Source organism: Monodon monoceros, unplaced genomic scaffold (assembly GCF_005190385.1).
Source record: "Monodon monoceros isolate NGI ecotype Baffin Bay Population unplaced genomic scaffold, NGI_Narwhal_1 Super_Scaffold_2, whole genome shotgun sequence".
Lineage (NCBI taxonomy): Eukaryota > Metazoa > Chordata > Mammalia > Artiodactyla > Monodontidae > Monodon > Monodon monoceros.
This window is the reverse complement of record NW_021703776.1, coordinates 10872720-10888363: the sequence shown is the minus strand read 5'-3', so window position 1 is coordinate 10888363 and position 15644 is coordinate 10872720. Positions and strand designations below refer to the sequence as shown.

Here is a 15644-nt window from a genome sequence, read left to right as displayed (position 1 = left end):
TAAGCTCTAGTCCTGAGTTGAAAGACCACGAATCAAGAAAGAAATATAGTTTCGTATGTATGTTAAGTAAATTCATTATTTTAACTCAGACATAAACAGATCTCCCTTAAGGATCAATTCAAAATGGGACTCATTAGCCGAAAGGTTTAATGCCAGCCCCTCCCCTGGCCCGGTCAAGCCAGCAGTGCGCACTGGTGACATCGGGGAAGGAGAAAAGTGAGCAGCACACACTGTGGACCAGGATGGGCACGGAGGGCAGGGCCAGGCAATGCCACAGTTCAGACAGGAAGGTGCAGCTTTTTTATTGGATGTCTGCCCTCACAGCCTACACTTCTGGGCTGTTACCTTCCAAAGCAGATTCTCACTCTCCCATTGTATGTAAAAAATTGGAGGGGCTTCCCTGGTGGCGCAGTGGTTTAGAATCCGCCTGCCAATGCAGGGGACACGGGTTCGAGCCCTGGTCTGGGAAGATCCCACATGCCGCGGAGCAACTAAGCCTGTGCGCCGCAGCTACTGAGCCTGCGCGTCTGGAGCCGCTGCTCCGCAACAAGAGAGGTCGCGATAGTGAGAGGCCCGCGCACCGCGATGAAGAGTGGCCCCCGCTCGCCGCAACTAGAGAAAGCCCTCGCACAGAAACGAAGACCCAACACAGCGAAAAATAAATTTAAAAATTATAAAAAATAAAATTAAAAAAAATTGGAAATCAGCCTAGTCAAATCTTTTCGGAATAAATAAAATATAAATGCCCAGGGAGGGAGAGGGCGCAGGTTGGCTCAGCAGATGCAAAACCTTGTACCCAGGTAGGCAGTGTCCAGGACTGAGACCAGCCCATTCTTCCTAAGGGCACATGGCAAAGCGGAGAGCAATTCGCAGAGGCCAGGGGTGGCTATGAAATCTACAAAAAGCCAAGGCGCTGCTGGCCTTCCAGAGCCGAAAGGCAGGGAAAGGAAGTGAAGGTTACTCTTAACTTATTCAGTCTGTTTTTACCAGAGGGGGCTCTGGAATTTATCTTCAGTGCTCCATGCTTGAATTGAAATGCCTCTCAACACTTTGCTTAAAATATTAAAACATACAGCATGTAAAACAGTTGGCTTTCTGTATCTCTAAACGCAAATTAAGGACGTTAAATTTTTATATGCCAACAGCAAAACCTGCAACTCAGAAACTAGGTGAGGCTCAACCGTTAACAACTTTTAAAATCCTTTCTAGCGGACTCCTTAGGGTTTGGGGTCTGCAGGGGACCCTATCACTAATTTGGACAAGGCAACTCTTGTGTCTTCTGTAATAACTGATAACTGATTATCCCGACGAGTAGAGACTTTCCATGTGAAATGCAAAGTATTCTGAACCCCAGCCAGACTCATCAAGATGATTTCCAAAATGCCAAAACAGGAACTTCCTATAATAAATAACCTATCACATTTGCATCTCGAATTAGCAAATTTGGAAGAAAACGTGTAGTTTCAGCGCCAAAACAGAGATGGCTAAAGCCTGGCCACCCCGAGCCCGCACCCCAACCTCCACCTCCATCTGCGCTCTTCAGCTCTCAGAGCACAAACACGGGTCCAGGTGCAAATGCTCAACTCCCAAGGAATGCAGAGCACAGAAAAGGACTGTAGGCTTGACTGTTGGTAATCCCCGTGGCCGCTCACCATTGGAAGTGGTGCTGGAGGCCACGGCTTTCTCGCTGACGTCTGGTCGAGTGGAGTATTTCACTATGGAATTCTCCACTTTCTTCTTCTCAGTGGTCGTGGAGCTCTGGGACTGGGCCTCCATGACGCCTTCTCATTACTTCAGCTCCGGGCGACCAGGAACCCCTACAAAAACAGCAGCGCCATCAATTTCAAATAAGAAGGGGAAAAAGGAAATCCCACTCCGAAGGCCACTTCACCTGTCACCTGAGGAGGTGCCTGGAGCATCAGCTAATTCAAAATCTGGAAGCCCCTTACCTGCTGGCTTTCTTGCAAAAAGGCCTCAAAGTGCTAGTAACAAGCCAGGCGAATTCTGTCTACACGTGCAAAAGGAGGAGAAAGGGACTTGTCCATAATGTGAGACTTCTCCCAAAATCCTACTGGGCATTTGTTATTAAATGGTCTAAATAGTGTCTACGGCGAGAAATCCAAGCGTCACATTACTCCTTCAAGCCACATCTACAGATGTCTCCGACATTTATAAGAAAGTGGCCGCTTTTCTGTGAAGGGGCAGTAGGACAACTTTCCAAGCCAGGGAAGTTTTTTAGTTATTAATTAGATGTTTTAAAGAGTGACCGACAATTTCTCCCATCCAAGCCCAACTCCAAATTCTGAATCAGAGAATTCTGGTCAATGATTTTGCTTCCCTCACCAAGATATGTGAATCGCAACATGCCTCTTAAACCTAATTCTTTCAGGAAAACCATACACTTTAAGCTTTCTTAAAACAGCAGAACATTTCCATTCATTTAAGTTACATTTTTAAAACAAACAAAGGTGATAGAACAACACACTCTGGATCCCACAGGAAAAGGCAAAAGATCACCCACAGCAAAGGCTGGAACCACTTAAGAAATATTAAAACTCAGCTAAAGGCAAGGGCAGTTAGTCTGTCTTTCACCAGCTTCATTCATGTGATAATCGCCCTAACTCATCATTCATCAATTTTCACTCTGTTTGGTTCATGTTCTTTTTTGGCAGTCATGATCTACACCTACAAAGAATACAAGAGAAGATGACAACTCTCCTCTCTACCATGTTTCCCTCAAGCTCTCTAGATTGTGGGCATTTCTTCCATGGAGTCATCTGCCTGTTTTCTACATTTAGCGGAGGCCACCGTGTTCCATCAAAACAAGGATTAGAGAAATAAAACAAGCAAGTGCTTCACAGACTAAAAGAGTTAAAGTACCAGACGGAAGATTTTTAGTGATCCTTAACTCAAACTTGCAAGGGAACTGCAATCTGGGATAAGTAACTGGAAAAGCTGAAGGCCCAGAGGCGTCATGGCCCTGGAGCACCAGTTCTTCCAGTAACTTCCATTTCTTTTCCTTGATTATCCAGTGGCATTCACTGTAAAACACACAAGTTATTTAGAACAGCTTTTCTAGAATAAAAAAGACAAAAAGACGCCCTAGGTTAAATGTACATATCAATTATAAGATCCACTCTGAATTCAGAAACATCCCTCAGAGAGTCTCCCTAGGGGCTTCCCTGGTGGCGCAGCGGCTGAGAGTCCACCTGCCGATGCAGAGGACGCGGGTTCGTGCCCCGGTCCGGGAAGATCCCACATGCCGCGGAGCGGCTGGGCCCGTGAGCCATGGCCGCTGAGCCTGCGCGTCCGGAGCCTGTGCTCCGCAACGGGAGAGGCCACAACAGTGAGAGGCCCACGTACCGCAAAAAAAAAAAAAAAAAGAGCCCCCATAGATCACAACAGTGAAGGAATATAGACCTTCTTTTCTCAAGGCTGCCACCGTACACAAGTCCACAGGGGAGGGCCTGATTGGCACCCCCTGGAGTTGTCCAGTGCCTCAGTTTCCTCATCTGTCACACGACAGTGTCACACAGTGGGACTTCACCTTGGGGGTGGGAAAGGGGGGTGTCCAGTCCTCTTTAAGAATATGTTAAAACTTACAGACCCTCTCCCCCCAGAATCCCCTTAAGTGCACCAAAAACTGTCCATTTGATTTCCAAGGGATCACAGGCCCTCCAAACCAGTTAAAGAACCCCTGAAGGAGAAATTCTCAACCACCCCTTCTAGCTCTACCAATCTCAGAATGATTCTCTAAATTTTTTACATGCTCCCCCCAAATTGACTTAAATATCATTTTTAAAGCATGCCACGAGAACAATTCAACCCACTCCATGGCACTGTTTCTCAGCGTGGTACAAAAGCCACCTGAATCAGCCTTGTTTCGGTGCTTGCAAAACATTCAGAGCTGCAGGTCCAACCCCTGATGTCTCTCAGGTGACCCCTGGAACCTTTATCTGAACCAGCACTGGTGACTATCAGCTTCAGTGAAGCTCGCAGACAACTGCTCTACATATTTTTTGTTTGCTGCTCTGTACCCAATACTGTAGGTGGTCCTCACTGAAGTCTTGGCAGATTGGATGAACTAATGAATGAAGCACTGAATTCCAACAGCCCAAAAGAGCCTATCCCAACTGCCATCCCAATAATGAACTCTGCATCGGTCGGGAATCTTTGTTGAATGTCCGTCTTCCCCTCCGGACCCTAAACTCCAAAGGCCGGGCTATCTACCCAGCACCTCACACCTGTAAGAATATTTACTGATTAATAAGCGATCCAGCAATGATCCCATGACCCAGACAATTCAGCAGTGTCTTAAATCTTAATTGTCATAGATTTAGCTACATATCTTTTCTTTTATAGCCTGTGTTTCTTTGTAAACTGGCAAATTATATCAAAACTAAAAACTTTAATAGGAATATTTAATTAATCAAAACACTCCATTCTCAACCATTTTGGAGAAAAGGAGGCACTTACTATAATTGTTTCCCTCAAAACACAAGTACAGTTTTACCGGTTGAATCTGGATGGGATTTATGAATACTGGACACAGAAACAAGCTAATGGACCAGAGGGGGGAAAGAAAAAAAAAGCCATGAAGAGATGGGATTCTTGTCTCTTCCTTAGGAGAGGGAACTAATTAATAGTAGCGACAAGTCACCAAAGCTCCTTGACAAACTTGGTTTTTGTGGAGTTGTTGGTTTTTCCCCCAAGCGAAAGACTTCATTTTAACAAAGCAATAAAAACCCTCCAAATACTCATCACCAGAGAGAGGCTCAGTGAGAAGAGGTAAAGCCCCAGGCGCTGATTGAAATCGCACTAATTAATGGTCTTGGAGAACACTAATTCCTCCCCCCACCCCCTGTTCAAAATGGATTTTTAAAAAAATAGACCCTTGGTCACTCAAAAGTCTACCCCCTTCTTCTATTTTGACAACTTATTTTTGGATCTCATTAGTTAGTAACTAATTATTTAAAAGTGTGGTTTATGCTTGGAACAAGGCTATAAAAATGGCAACTTGCCAAGGCAGACATCTGCTTCCCGTATATCCCTATAAATTATATCAGCTTATTTTACTGATAAAAACCCAACTTTGTCCCTGTCAGTTACAAAGGAGAAAGTTGGGGGGGGTTTAATAAATTTATTTATTTATTTACTTTTGGCTGTGTTGGGTCTTCATTGCAGTGTGCGGGCTTCTCACTGCGGTGGCTTCTCTTGTCGCGGAGCACAGGCTCTAGGCATGTGGGCTTCAGTAGCTGTGGCACACGGGCTCAGTAGTTGTGGCGCACGGACTTAGCTGCTCCGTGGCATGTGGGATCTTCCCGGACCAGAGCTCGAACCCATGTCCCCTGCATTGGCAGGCGGATTCTTAACCACTGCGCCACCAGGGAAGCCCTAAAGGAGAAAGTTTTAACGTTCTAGACTCTCACACCTCATCAAAACTCTGCACCAAGAGTTAGGGAGCAGAAAAGAGTGCTTGCTTCTAGCTGGGGTGGCAGTATTTTCATAGAATACTCAGCCGAGTTGGGAAACTCAGTCCTGAGTTGATACAGGAAAGCATGAGGTACAGAAGTGACCAGTAAAAATTCCTGATGGAATCCTAAAACATACATAAGTAGGGCCGTAGCCTATAGGACTCCTTATAAAACCTGGCGTTTCCTAAATAATAAATTATAATTTATTTAGAACGTAACTCTCAAGGAAAACTTTTCGGTTGTGCTTCACTTCAAAGATCTTTCTCTGAGGAAAACATGCCACTGGTTTTTAGATGTGAATGAAATGAGACTTTTAGGCCCTGCTCCCTTTCTTACAGGGCCAAACTGTTCTCCCTCAATCCTTTTCATCACTGCAACATTACGTGCAAGATTTGCTGGCATGCCCCTTGACTTTGTATGCTTATGAAAAAAAAGAGAAAAAAGAAAAACTATTTGTAGCTGATGTTTGAGTCCCAGCAGCTTGGGTATATGGGAAAAACAAAAACAAAACAAAACAAAAAACCCTGCAGCCAAGAAAAACCGCTGTGCTAAATTGACCTGCTAAAGCCTGGCGTTTCATAGGTAAATGCAGGAATGAAAATGCCTTCTTGAAAGCAAACAGTCATGGCTTTTCCCCATTCAGCTGTCCCTGATCCTTCTGTAATTTTCCCGAGGCCTAAACCCAGGGCACAATTCTTTCCGGACCCTCTTTTAAAAGTAATCCCTCTCCTACTAGCAACCTGCCCACAGGAGGGTCTTTCCTTTCTAGATTATAAATCTGAACTTGCGTCAACCTCCTACCAAACGAGACGTCCTATCCTGGAGCCACTGACCAGGTGATGCTGTAGTGCATGTCTCCACTTGAAAGGCAGCCAAAGAAAAGCTGCAACATTTATTACCAATTTGGAGAAATGGCAGGGAGGGGGGAAGACCTGCATTGGAAACAGCACTCCCCCACCCCACCCCTGCAAAGCCTCGGGTGGCCCTCTCTTGAGAGTGGCCACTTGGAGCTGCAATTAAAAAATACAAAAACAAAACAAAACCAAAAAAACCCAAGAACTTTCATCTTTGCAAAGATAAGTTGTCATTTGTGTGCTTCTTTTTCCATTTAGTAAGCAGTGGACTGTGGTCAGTGCTGCCTGGGAGCGCTCGCAACCTGCGCTTCCACACCAGCTTCCTTTCTGTTCCCCGCACGGTTCCAGGGTCCGCGTCTTCACATCTCGGCCGCGTCTCCGCGTCCCAGCCGCCTCCCGATCCCGGCGTCGCCGTGCTGGCCCCGCTCCCCGCACGCGGTCGCAGTCGGTGCAGCGGAGGCCCCGGGGCGCCCGCCTCGCCGTCTGCTCCCTCCCCGGCGCGGGCAGACCCGGCCGCAGCTCCCGGTCAGCGCCCCGAGCCCGGAGCGCCCGGCCGCGCAGCGCTGGTTCCTCGGAATCGGCCGGCCCCGCTCGGATCCGCCCTCCGGCAGCGTCCTCCCGGAAAGCGCAGAGCAGGGGCCGGACGATCGGAACCCCGCAGAGCCTCCGCCGCCCCAAGAGCAGCCCTCTGCACTCTGCATCACCCCGGTCACCGGCTCCCCGGGCACTGGAAAACTCTCGGCACAACTGGGCAGCATCTCCAGCAGACAGCGGTCGGTGGCCGCCCCGCATGCAGTCACACAACTGCTTCACTGGCTGAATTCGGAGAGAGGCAACCTTCCGGGCACTTTGCAAGGCAACACCCTCTGTTCGGCACTACAGTACAACACTGCGGAACCCTTGACGTCTTCAGGAAAGCCCTGGCTGTGTGCGTCACTTCACCAAACTTGTAACTCGCTTCACCGGCTCTTAACCCTGTTGCCAATGTTGTTCGTTCATCAGCGGCCCCACATAGATTAGGCGTTGTGAATGGTGTAGGCACAGACCCATCTCATGGGCTCTAGGGCAGGAGGGCCCTCAGTGGGGTTCCAAAGTTCAACCTTAACCACGAGGCTTTAGACGGTAAATGGAGAGCGTGAGAAATCACAGTTCTGGGAACATGTGCAAAAATCAGCCTCTCCCCTTGCAGATCTCTGCAGTGAACCCTGGGAATGCGCATACAAGCAGGATTCCATGATGGGTTAAACCCTTACAATGTTCAAAAGGAAGCGCCAGTGCTAAAACCAACGTTTGAAATGATGTTTGAACTGTATAAAACGACTTTCTAATCGAAGGTGAAATGAAACGGTAGTTATAAACTGATATAATGCATCCTTTGTGAACAGCAGACTACTTCATTTATTTCCCTAATCCAGCTGGTTTATTTTTCAGTGGCCTGAATTTGGGTTTTCCTTTTTTTTTTTTTCTTAATGCATTTAAAGATTTAAAACAACTAAGTTAAAAGCCTGACTCGTGGCAACCTGATCAGTTTCTGATGGATTAAAACAGCTATTGCCAAGGAGGGATCAGAAAAAAGAGGCATTCCAGGAGGAAGGGCAGCACTTCGAACAGCATGGCGATTAGGCCTTGAGTGAGTAATGATTCTCTGCAACCCAGGGAACTCCTTGCTCAAGAGGAATAAGACTTTCCTCCAGAGAAAGTACCTTTCCTTACACCTGCCCGTATATTAACAAGCTGAATGATCTTCCTAATGTGCTAATATTTCAAAAATCCAGAAGAACTAGCCTGTGTAAGGATTTCTAAGGAGCTGCCACCGTAACACTGAAAAGTGACATGTCTCTCATACTGTATTACTTACTAGCAGATTACCTGCTCCTTCAAGACACCAGTCTGAGAGCAACCGTTTAGGTAAAATTCCTATTAAAGAGTTATACCTTCCTGCAGCATTAAAATTCAGTTCCTAAAAAACATGACTGCTCTAGGAAAAGTTTTGGATTTTTTTTAGTTTTTTTTGAAAATCAAGAAGCACAAACTAATGCTGATTTTAACTTTTGAGCAATTCTGGAAGTGAGAAACAGCATGAGTTTCCATGAGCCAAATTTAGGGAATTTGAAACATTTCAGTGGATTTCATGTAATCATGCTTTACAGAAAACCTCTTATAGGTTGGTAATGTGGTTGATGTTTCCTGGTGCTCAAAATACCTTTCTGAACTTAAAATCAATTAGATATGCATAACTTCTGTGACACACCAACAGTTCCCAAGATTCCTAAGGCTTCCTCTCCCTCCCCTGTCTGCACTGCCTTTCTTTCCGGCAAGCTCAACTCCGTAAGTTCTTAATGAAATCTTCATGAATTTTTAACTATAGTATTTTTAAATGTGCAATTAGTTTACCTTTACATGTGATTCCCCCCCACCCCCATAATTAGGAAAGCCGGAAGCCTAAAGCCGTAACTGCAAGTAAGAAAGCTCCTATCTGTTCAAGTTGCCAAAAATGGTCTTTCGTAGCCTAGAGGGTTTCCCAGATCTGCTGCCTATTGCTTTCGGATCTTTCTTTCCCAGTTTCTGAAGCTCCTAATCTCAGATAAACAGTGTTCATGACAGACGTCCCTTGAAAGGGAATGGGATCACTCTAAGGGGAACTAATAGCCTGGCTACGGACTGAGTTTGGTTTTAGTAGATTAACTACATCTCAACTTTTAAGAAACCCACATATTTAATTAACTTCAACTACTGAAAAGCATATTTGACGTGAAGTCATCACTGCTACTAGCGTTAAAATCACAAATTACACTTTGTGTGCCAGTTTTACTTTTCTGCCCTGTGTATTTAAAAGGAAAGATCATCAGCTACGCTGACTTTCTCTGCCGCCAGGAGGACTTTATGAGAAACAGTTGAAGGGTAAAGGGCCCTATTTAACACTTGTTACTGTTTCTGAGTTTTGCAAAAACTATGAAACACCAGTTCTGTGTACTTTGGTTAGGCTTTGCAGGAAGTGCCCTGCATAGCAGGTGCCATGAAGGAATGAGCTGGCACCCCGACTTTCTGTGGGCTTGCTGGAGACAGACAATCCTCAGACAGAAAAGGAGATCTTTAAGTCAGTTATTGGTCTATAGATCCGCTAAGCTCATGAAAACTGCATTTCCCTTAAACCTACGTGTATCACGAAAACAGCGTGACTGACCAAAGGTGACCCTTGTCTCACTTCCCTAGGGTGTACAGGTATTAAAAGTTTTCATACATTTTCAGAAGAAAAAAATCCCTAAATTTAAAAATCCTTCTTAGAGAACTTCTATAACTTTTGGCTCCTAGAATCAGGTGTGCCTTTACAGTCAAGCTTAAGAGAGTAGAATACATGTTCTATGCATAGGAATATACTTTTAAACCATCACAAATATGAGACCAATATCTGCCGGGTGTTAAAATCAGCTGGAGATCTCCCAAAGGTCCTTATTTTTTTTGTCTGGTACTGTTCATCATACTTCATCCTCCTGATTTTTAAACTGGGGATTCTTGAATCTTAACTGCAATTTGAAAAGCACATTTTTCATAACTTAAGGATTTTTAATCAGGGCTTATTCAGTAACAATTACCCCCTGGTCCACTCAGCCTTTAAACTTTGCAGAATTCTACAGCTGTCTTACTTTTTGGCCCCTGCCCGCCAATCATGTACAAAACCGCCAATGTAAACTATACCAAACGATGCACCCTCCCAGTGAAATGCCCTGGTGTGGAATGTCATTTGAACCTCACAGTTCAAGCAGCAGATGTTGTCCTGAAGTGGCATGGCCTGGTCCACGCTCCATTCAGATTTCCATACATCTTAGTTCATTAAGGCTTCATTCTCGAGCTACTGCCTGAGGTTCCTCAACACACAGGTAACTCCCTTGAGACTTATTCTTTTCTAAAATACCACAAGCTGAAATCGAGAATATGCTTTAACTGCTTCATTCCTTCATTACGACAATTTGAGAATTAGCTTTCATCTGAACTGTGAGTTTTCAGTCTCTTTTCGTAAAAATCCATAGTTTGTAATGTACAGCACTCTGGAATGTTGTTAGGTGTTTTATCCAATCTCCCCCCAAAGTCCAAGTAGCTAAAGCTGCAGATTTCCACATGAAAATAAACAAATAAGATGTCACACTGCCTTCTGAAGGTACTCCAAGAGCCAGAGATTTAAATAAAAGGCCACTTATCTCCCATTATTTAATTTCATTTTGCAGCATAAAAATTACCCAAATATACCAACAAATGCTGATGTTTCAAACATACTCCTGTGTCACATACACACACACACACACACAAAAACACGCATGCCAACACCCCCCCCCCAAAAAAAAGTAAAGAAAAGAAAAGAAAAGCCCACTAGCGGTTTGAGGCTAGCAATCAATCCAATTTACTGCAGGTACAATTTACATGTACACTGCATGCCACAACGAAACCACAGTGTGATGCCAATAGGGCCCTTAAGAAAGTTTTCCCCTCAATCTCTGGAAAGGAGCTTTAAAAGAAAGCAAGGATTACAGTCAGCTAGAAGGTAGGGAGGGGACTTACCTCAAACCCAGCCAAGCAGAAATCAGAGCAGTAATTCTACAAGTCGACAGAGTGCACTTTCAAGGCTATAATGGTGTGAAAAGGTGCTGGGCCACATGGCCTGGAGGCAGCGCTAATGCCCTGATGACTGATGCTGGCCGGGCATACAATGAATTTGGGGCTTGAAAACTAACAGAAACCATGCAGTACTTTGACAAATGGGCTTTCACAATTTCATTCATTGAATAACCTTTAAGCACAAAATTGGCTCGAGTTCTCTTGGGAATTATGTGACATGTCTTGGACGATGATGTGAGTATTTTCCTTTTTTAATTATGACTCCGTATGCAAAATGCAAAAGCACCCTAGTGTGAGGACACAACTCCAGACACTGCAGATGCATATGTGGAGCTCAACACAATATTGCCTTTCAGGAGGGGACTGGAATGTTCCAATGCCACCTTATTAACTAGGTAATGGCCTGTTCATTCAGTTTCTTTAGAGAGCCATAGATTTTCTGGGACGTTTTGCTGGGTTGAAATATACACACACAGAACAAAAAACACATTCACATTAAAGAAAAAAAAAAACCCGAAAGTGGTCATGAGTAGCTAAGAAGTGTGACACTAAAATATAGTGCATTTAGAATTACAAGCGGAAAAAGTCTTAAGTTTAAGGGGCGAGGCAAAGGAAAAGTGCCTTGAAACAATTGAGACACCACGTAAGGTTTGCAATCGAATACACTTGCCAACACAGTTAACATCCAATTTCTTCCCAACGGCTCCCCTCCCTTATAACCCTGTAAAACCAGCCCTTAGATGGAAAAATCATAATTTTGGCAATTTCGAAAGAGAGCATGAAATATCTAGAGTGTCTCTAAATTAGCAAGTACCACTTACTGTTAGAGCATTGCCTTTAACAGCTTCTAAAAACTTAAGAAAAGGATCTTAAAACAGGAAGCTTAGTGAGCTCATAAACCTGTTATTGGAGCCAGGAACACATAGCATATTTAATCTGCAAACTGTGTGAGTCTACAGTGATTTCAGCAAGATCTGAGGCATGCCCTCAAGGTTTGCTGGGATCTGGGATTAGGGGGTTGATAAGAACCTCTACTGCCCACGGACATGTTTTTCTTCTGCAGTTAAACACAAATGCACAGAGACGTTTGACTGCTGCTTGGCGTTACTGCTCAAGTTCTAAAAAAGCTTTGCAGCTCCTTTTGCTGTCAATATATCAAAGTTAAAAAAAAAATCATCAAAGTGTGAAATTTCATTTAAAGTCTTCGCCAGTCTACAGCTCTATTTCACAGGCCCATCAAATACAAGTAGAGATGAAAAATACACTGAAAGTGCTTGAGAAAAGTTTGTGGTGCTCCCCCTGCCCTGTTGTTGTTTATTCTGTCTCCCTTTATTTGCTTTGAAACTAGAACAAATCAATTTTCATCTGGAAAAATGACAACAGGAAGTGAAGGGCAGCATCTTCTAGTAGCCTTTAATGAAAAGACAACCTGAAGTCATTATTAGAGTGGAATCTTGTGCTTAACAAATGAAATAGACACACACACACACACACACACACACACACGCACAATTTCTTCTACAGTCATGTCAGCATTTTAATTGACTCTCATGATATAAGTTGGCAGAAAATTTCTTGAATCTTCCAAAACAAATCAGACTGACTATAGAATATGGATGCCAGCAAAACTAAAACCTCCTTCAAAGAATTCTTTAGCTGGGGATTTACAACAATTGCATAAAGAAGAAAAGGCTGACTTTTAAGATAATCTACTATAGTCTAAAAGCATTAACATTCCATTACTAAGGTTTTCTTGAGGATTTCATGACTCACTGATTCACTTTTCCTTCAAGACTGGTTTTTCTTAGTACATTACTGTCTCCACATAAGTGAGTGCAGGGCACAATGATCATTAAATTGTTTCCTTTCGTAAACTCCCAAACCCTATCCTTAAAAAAGGGGGGCAAGGGGAATCTCAGTAAGCAGGATACCTCACATAGATTGTAAGGACCCCTAAATGGCAAAGCACAGAGGAAGTCTGAAACCCTTACAGCATGCAGGTAATTAAGAAAACTGGCCAAGAAACAAAGGAAAGTTCAACTTTTAGGCTTGGGCATCAAACTGATAAATTAATGACTCTTTCATTAAATAAGTAATGAAATAATTCACCAGAGTCATTCTTCATCAGTACTGAATTTTCTCATTTCTGTCTGTAGTCCTTTGCAATTTCGACATACTGGAAAAATGTGTTTATGTCAGGGTTCGATCAAGGAACACAAACATGTTAAAGGTACCAGGAAGTCGTAGGTATCTGAGTTGAATCTACTAGCCTTTCATAAGAATACAATCTATACCGTTTAAAGTGCTTCTGTGTGTGTGAAATTTCACTGGACACCTCTCACACTGGACCTACTGAAACCAAAGCTTCCCTAGGCTGACTTCAAGAATCATATACCCTCAAAGGATCTCCCCTTAGGCAGGCAGTTTCTAATTAAATAGCTTTTAGTATAAAATAAACCTCTTCTCCCTATAAGTATGCTATTACAACTAATTTAAATGTTAGTTCATGTTTGTTTCAGGTCTGACTATAGTCCAACTGGCCAAAGTGTTTGTGTACCAGGTTAAGACCCATATTTCCTAACACAAACAAATTCTTTAGATACTTCACACAGTTTACATTGTAAAGCCAATCACCACTGCTTTAATAAAGCCCCTCAACTGAAATACTGTTCTGCTTCAGAAAGATGAAGCAATTTTGAGGTTATTTCACTACTTTGAAACATAGCATTTTCCTCCTTCAAAATAATCTTGACACACGTAATTAAGAAACTGTCAGACCATTATTAATTTTTAATTTAAAACCTAAATGAAATAATTACAGGAATCAATCAATAAGGCACCTATTCAAATTACAGAGCAATTACATAAATACTCAAAATTAATACTTTAGGCCAATTCTTGAAGATTTCCGTCTATAATATGCTAAGACTTCAAACAACACAAAAAGTGTAACATGGGGACCACGAATAGTTCCTGCCTTAAACAGACAGAAAGGACCATGGCAGAGGGCCACACCAGCCATGCCCAAGGCACTCAAGCTGGAACGCTTTTTAAAAGTTAACTGATTTCCACCACACACTTATTTCAGGGATCTCAAAAACATGCCAATTCTGTCCAAAATCACATTGGGAGGGAAAAGCCTAATTACCGCGAATTTCCAGCAAACGGCTCTGCAGAGACAAACTGCAGGGGAGAAGAAGGAAAAAAGATAAAGGAGAGCAGAAGGTGTTTTCTAGAACCAGTCCGGCAAATGGCACTGTGCAGGTCTCTGCACAGCGGCCGACCCTCCATACCTCCGACTAAAGGGCTCTTTTACTTGGAGATGCGGACAGTCCATCATTTCAAACTGAAATGGCAGCTGGAAAATGTGGAACAGCTGGCAGAGAGCTGGGAGAAAATGTTTTACATAAATATATGTACATATAAACTGGCAGAGGGCCACGAGCGCTGTACCCAAGGCCAGAGTCTGTTCGGGGCTGCACACTCAGGAGATGAGACCCTGGAGGCGGGCGGGAGGAGTTTCGGGGAGGATGCCTCCTTCCTACTCTGTCTACACGGGGTCAGCAAGGGAAGCGTGGGTCCAGCTGCTCTCGGGATGGCATCTCCCAAATGAGGTGTAATCAGGGACGTGAGCACAAAGTTCAGGGGAGGATAAAAGGCCTGGGTGTGCGGTGGAGCTTCGGCATCTGGCAATCTGCTTAGAAGTCGCTTCACAAACTCTCCAAGTTTGGGTAAATATTTATTCCCTCTCCACCTCCTCCCGGCCCTGTGCCCTCTGCAACTGCAAAAAGTAACTGTCCCCTGCAGAGTGATTCATACCCAACTCTGCTCGGTGAAAATGCGGCCTCTTAAATGATTATTGCAGGGGCCACGGTTACCCCCCGCCCGACTTCCACCGCTCACTCCCTGCAGCTTCTAGTGCTTTTCTTTCTTTTATTCTTTTTTTTTTTTTAATGCTGTCCCTGGAAAAGAAAAGAAATGAAAGAATCCCAAATCATCCACAGATGGTACAGCTTTCACTTTTCCTCTCTCAGGACGGAGGCGCGCCTCCCTCGGATGGGAAGCGCAGGCTGGAGGAAGCCCCCGCCGCGGCGCTCCCCGCGCGCACCCACCTCGCCGCCCGCCGCCTTCCGCACCCGGCCCCCCGGGGGGGATGCAACAGAGCGAAGGCAGGCGCCGGGGCCCCGGGGGCTAGCGGAGTTCCTTTAAGCCCTCGGGGTGGGGAGTGGGGGCTTGGGGCCCCGTCGCCGCGGCTGCTGCAAACTTCTTCCCCCACCCCGCCCTGCCCCAACTTCGGGAGATGAAATTCTCCAGTCCGTCTCCGGATGGCCGCGCCGAGTCAGACGCTGGGAAGGCGAGCAGGAGGGGGCGAAGTGAACACTCGCTCCGACGCCTTACCCGCTGCTCCCGAAATCTGGGCGCCTCTAGACAGCCATATTCAGTTCCTCCCGCGCCCCCGGTCGGGGACCCCCCCCCACGTCGACCCGGAGGCGCGGGCGCGGCCGCCGGAGCGGGCTCCCGGGTGCGGAGCCCCGCGAAACAAAGAACTTCAGGCGGGACGTACCTGCGGCGGCGGCGGCTGTCAAGTCCCCGAACTTCCCATAGACCCGCGTCCCGGGCGCGGGCGGGCAGCTCCGGGCTCCGCGCGGCCGCGGGCGGCTCGGGCTACGGCGAGCGGCCGGGCAGGGCGCGGGGGGTGCCGGCG

At 45.3% G+C, this 15644-nt stretch overlaps 1 protein-coding gene across 1 annotated transcript in view; it reads right to left on the bottom strand.

Moving 5' to 3' along the window:
• GLI3 (GLI family zinc finger 3) overlaps window positions 1-15644 on the bottom strand; it is a 284602-nt gene that overhangs the window by 268105 nt on the left and 853 nt on the right. The window contains exon 2 of the mRNA XM_029233935.1: window positions 1653-1817. Coding sequence (XP_029089768.1) covers window positions 1653-1776 — 124 coding nt within the window. The 5' untranslated portion in view covers window positions 1777-1817. The remainder of the gene's footprint in view (window positions 1-1652; window positions 1818-15644) is intronic.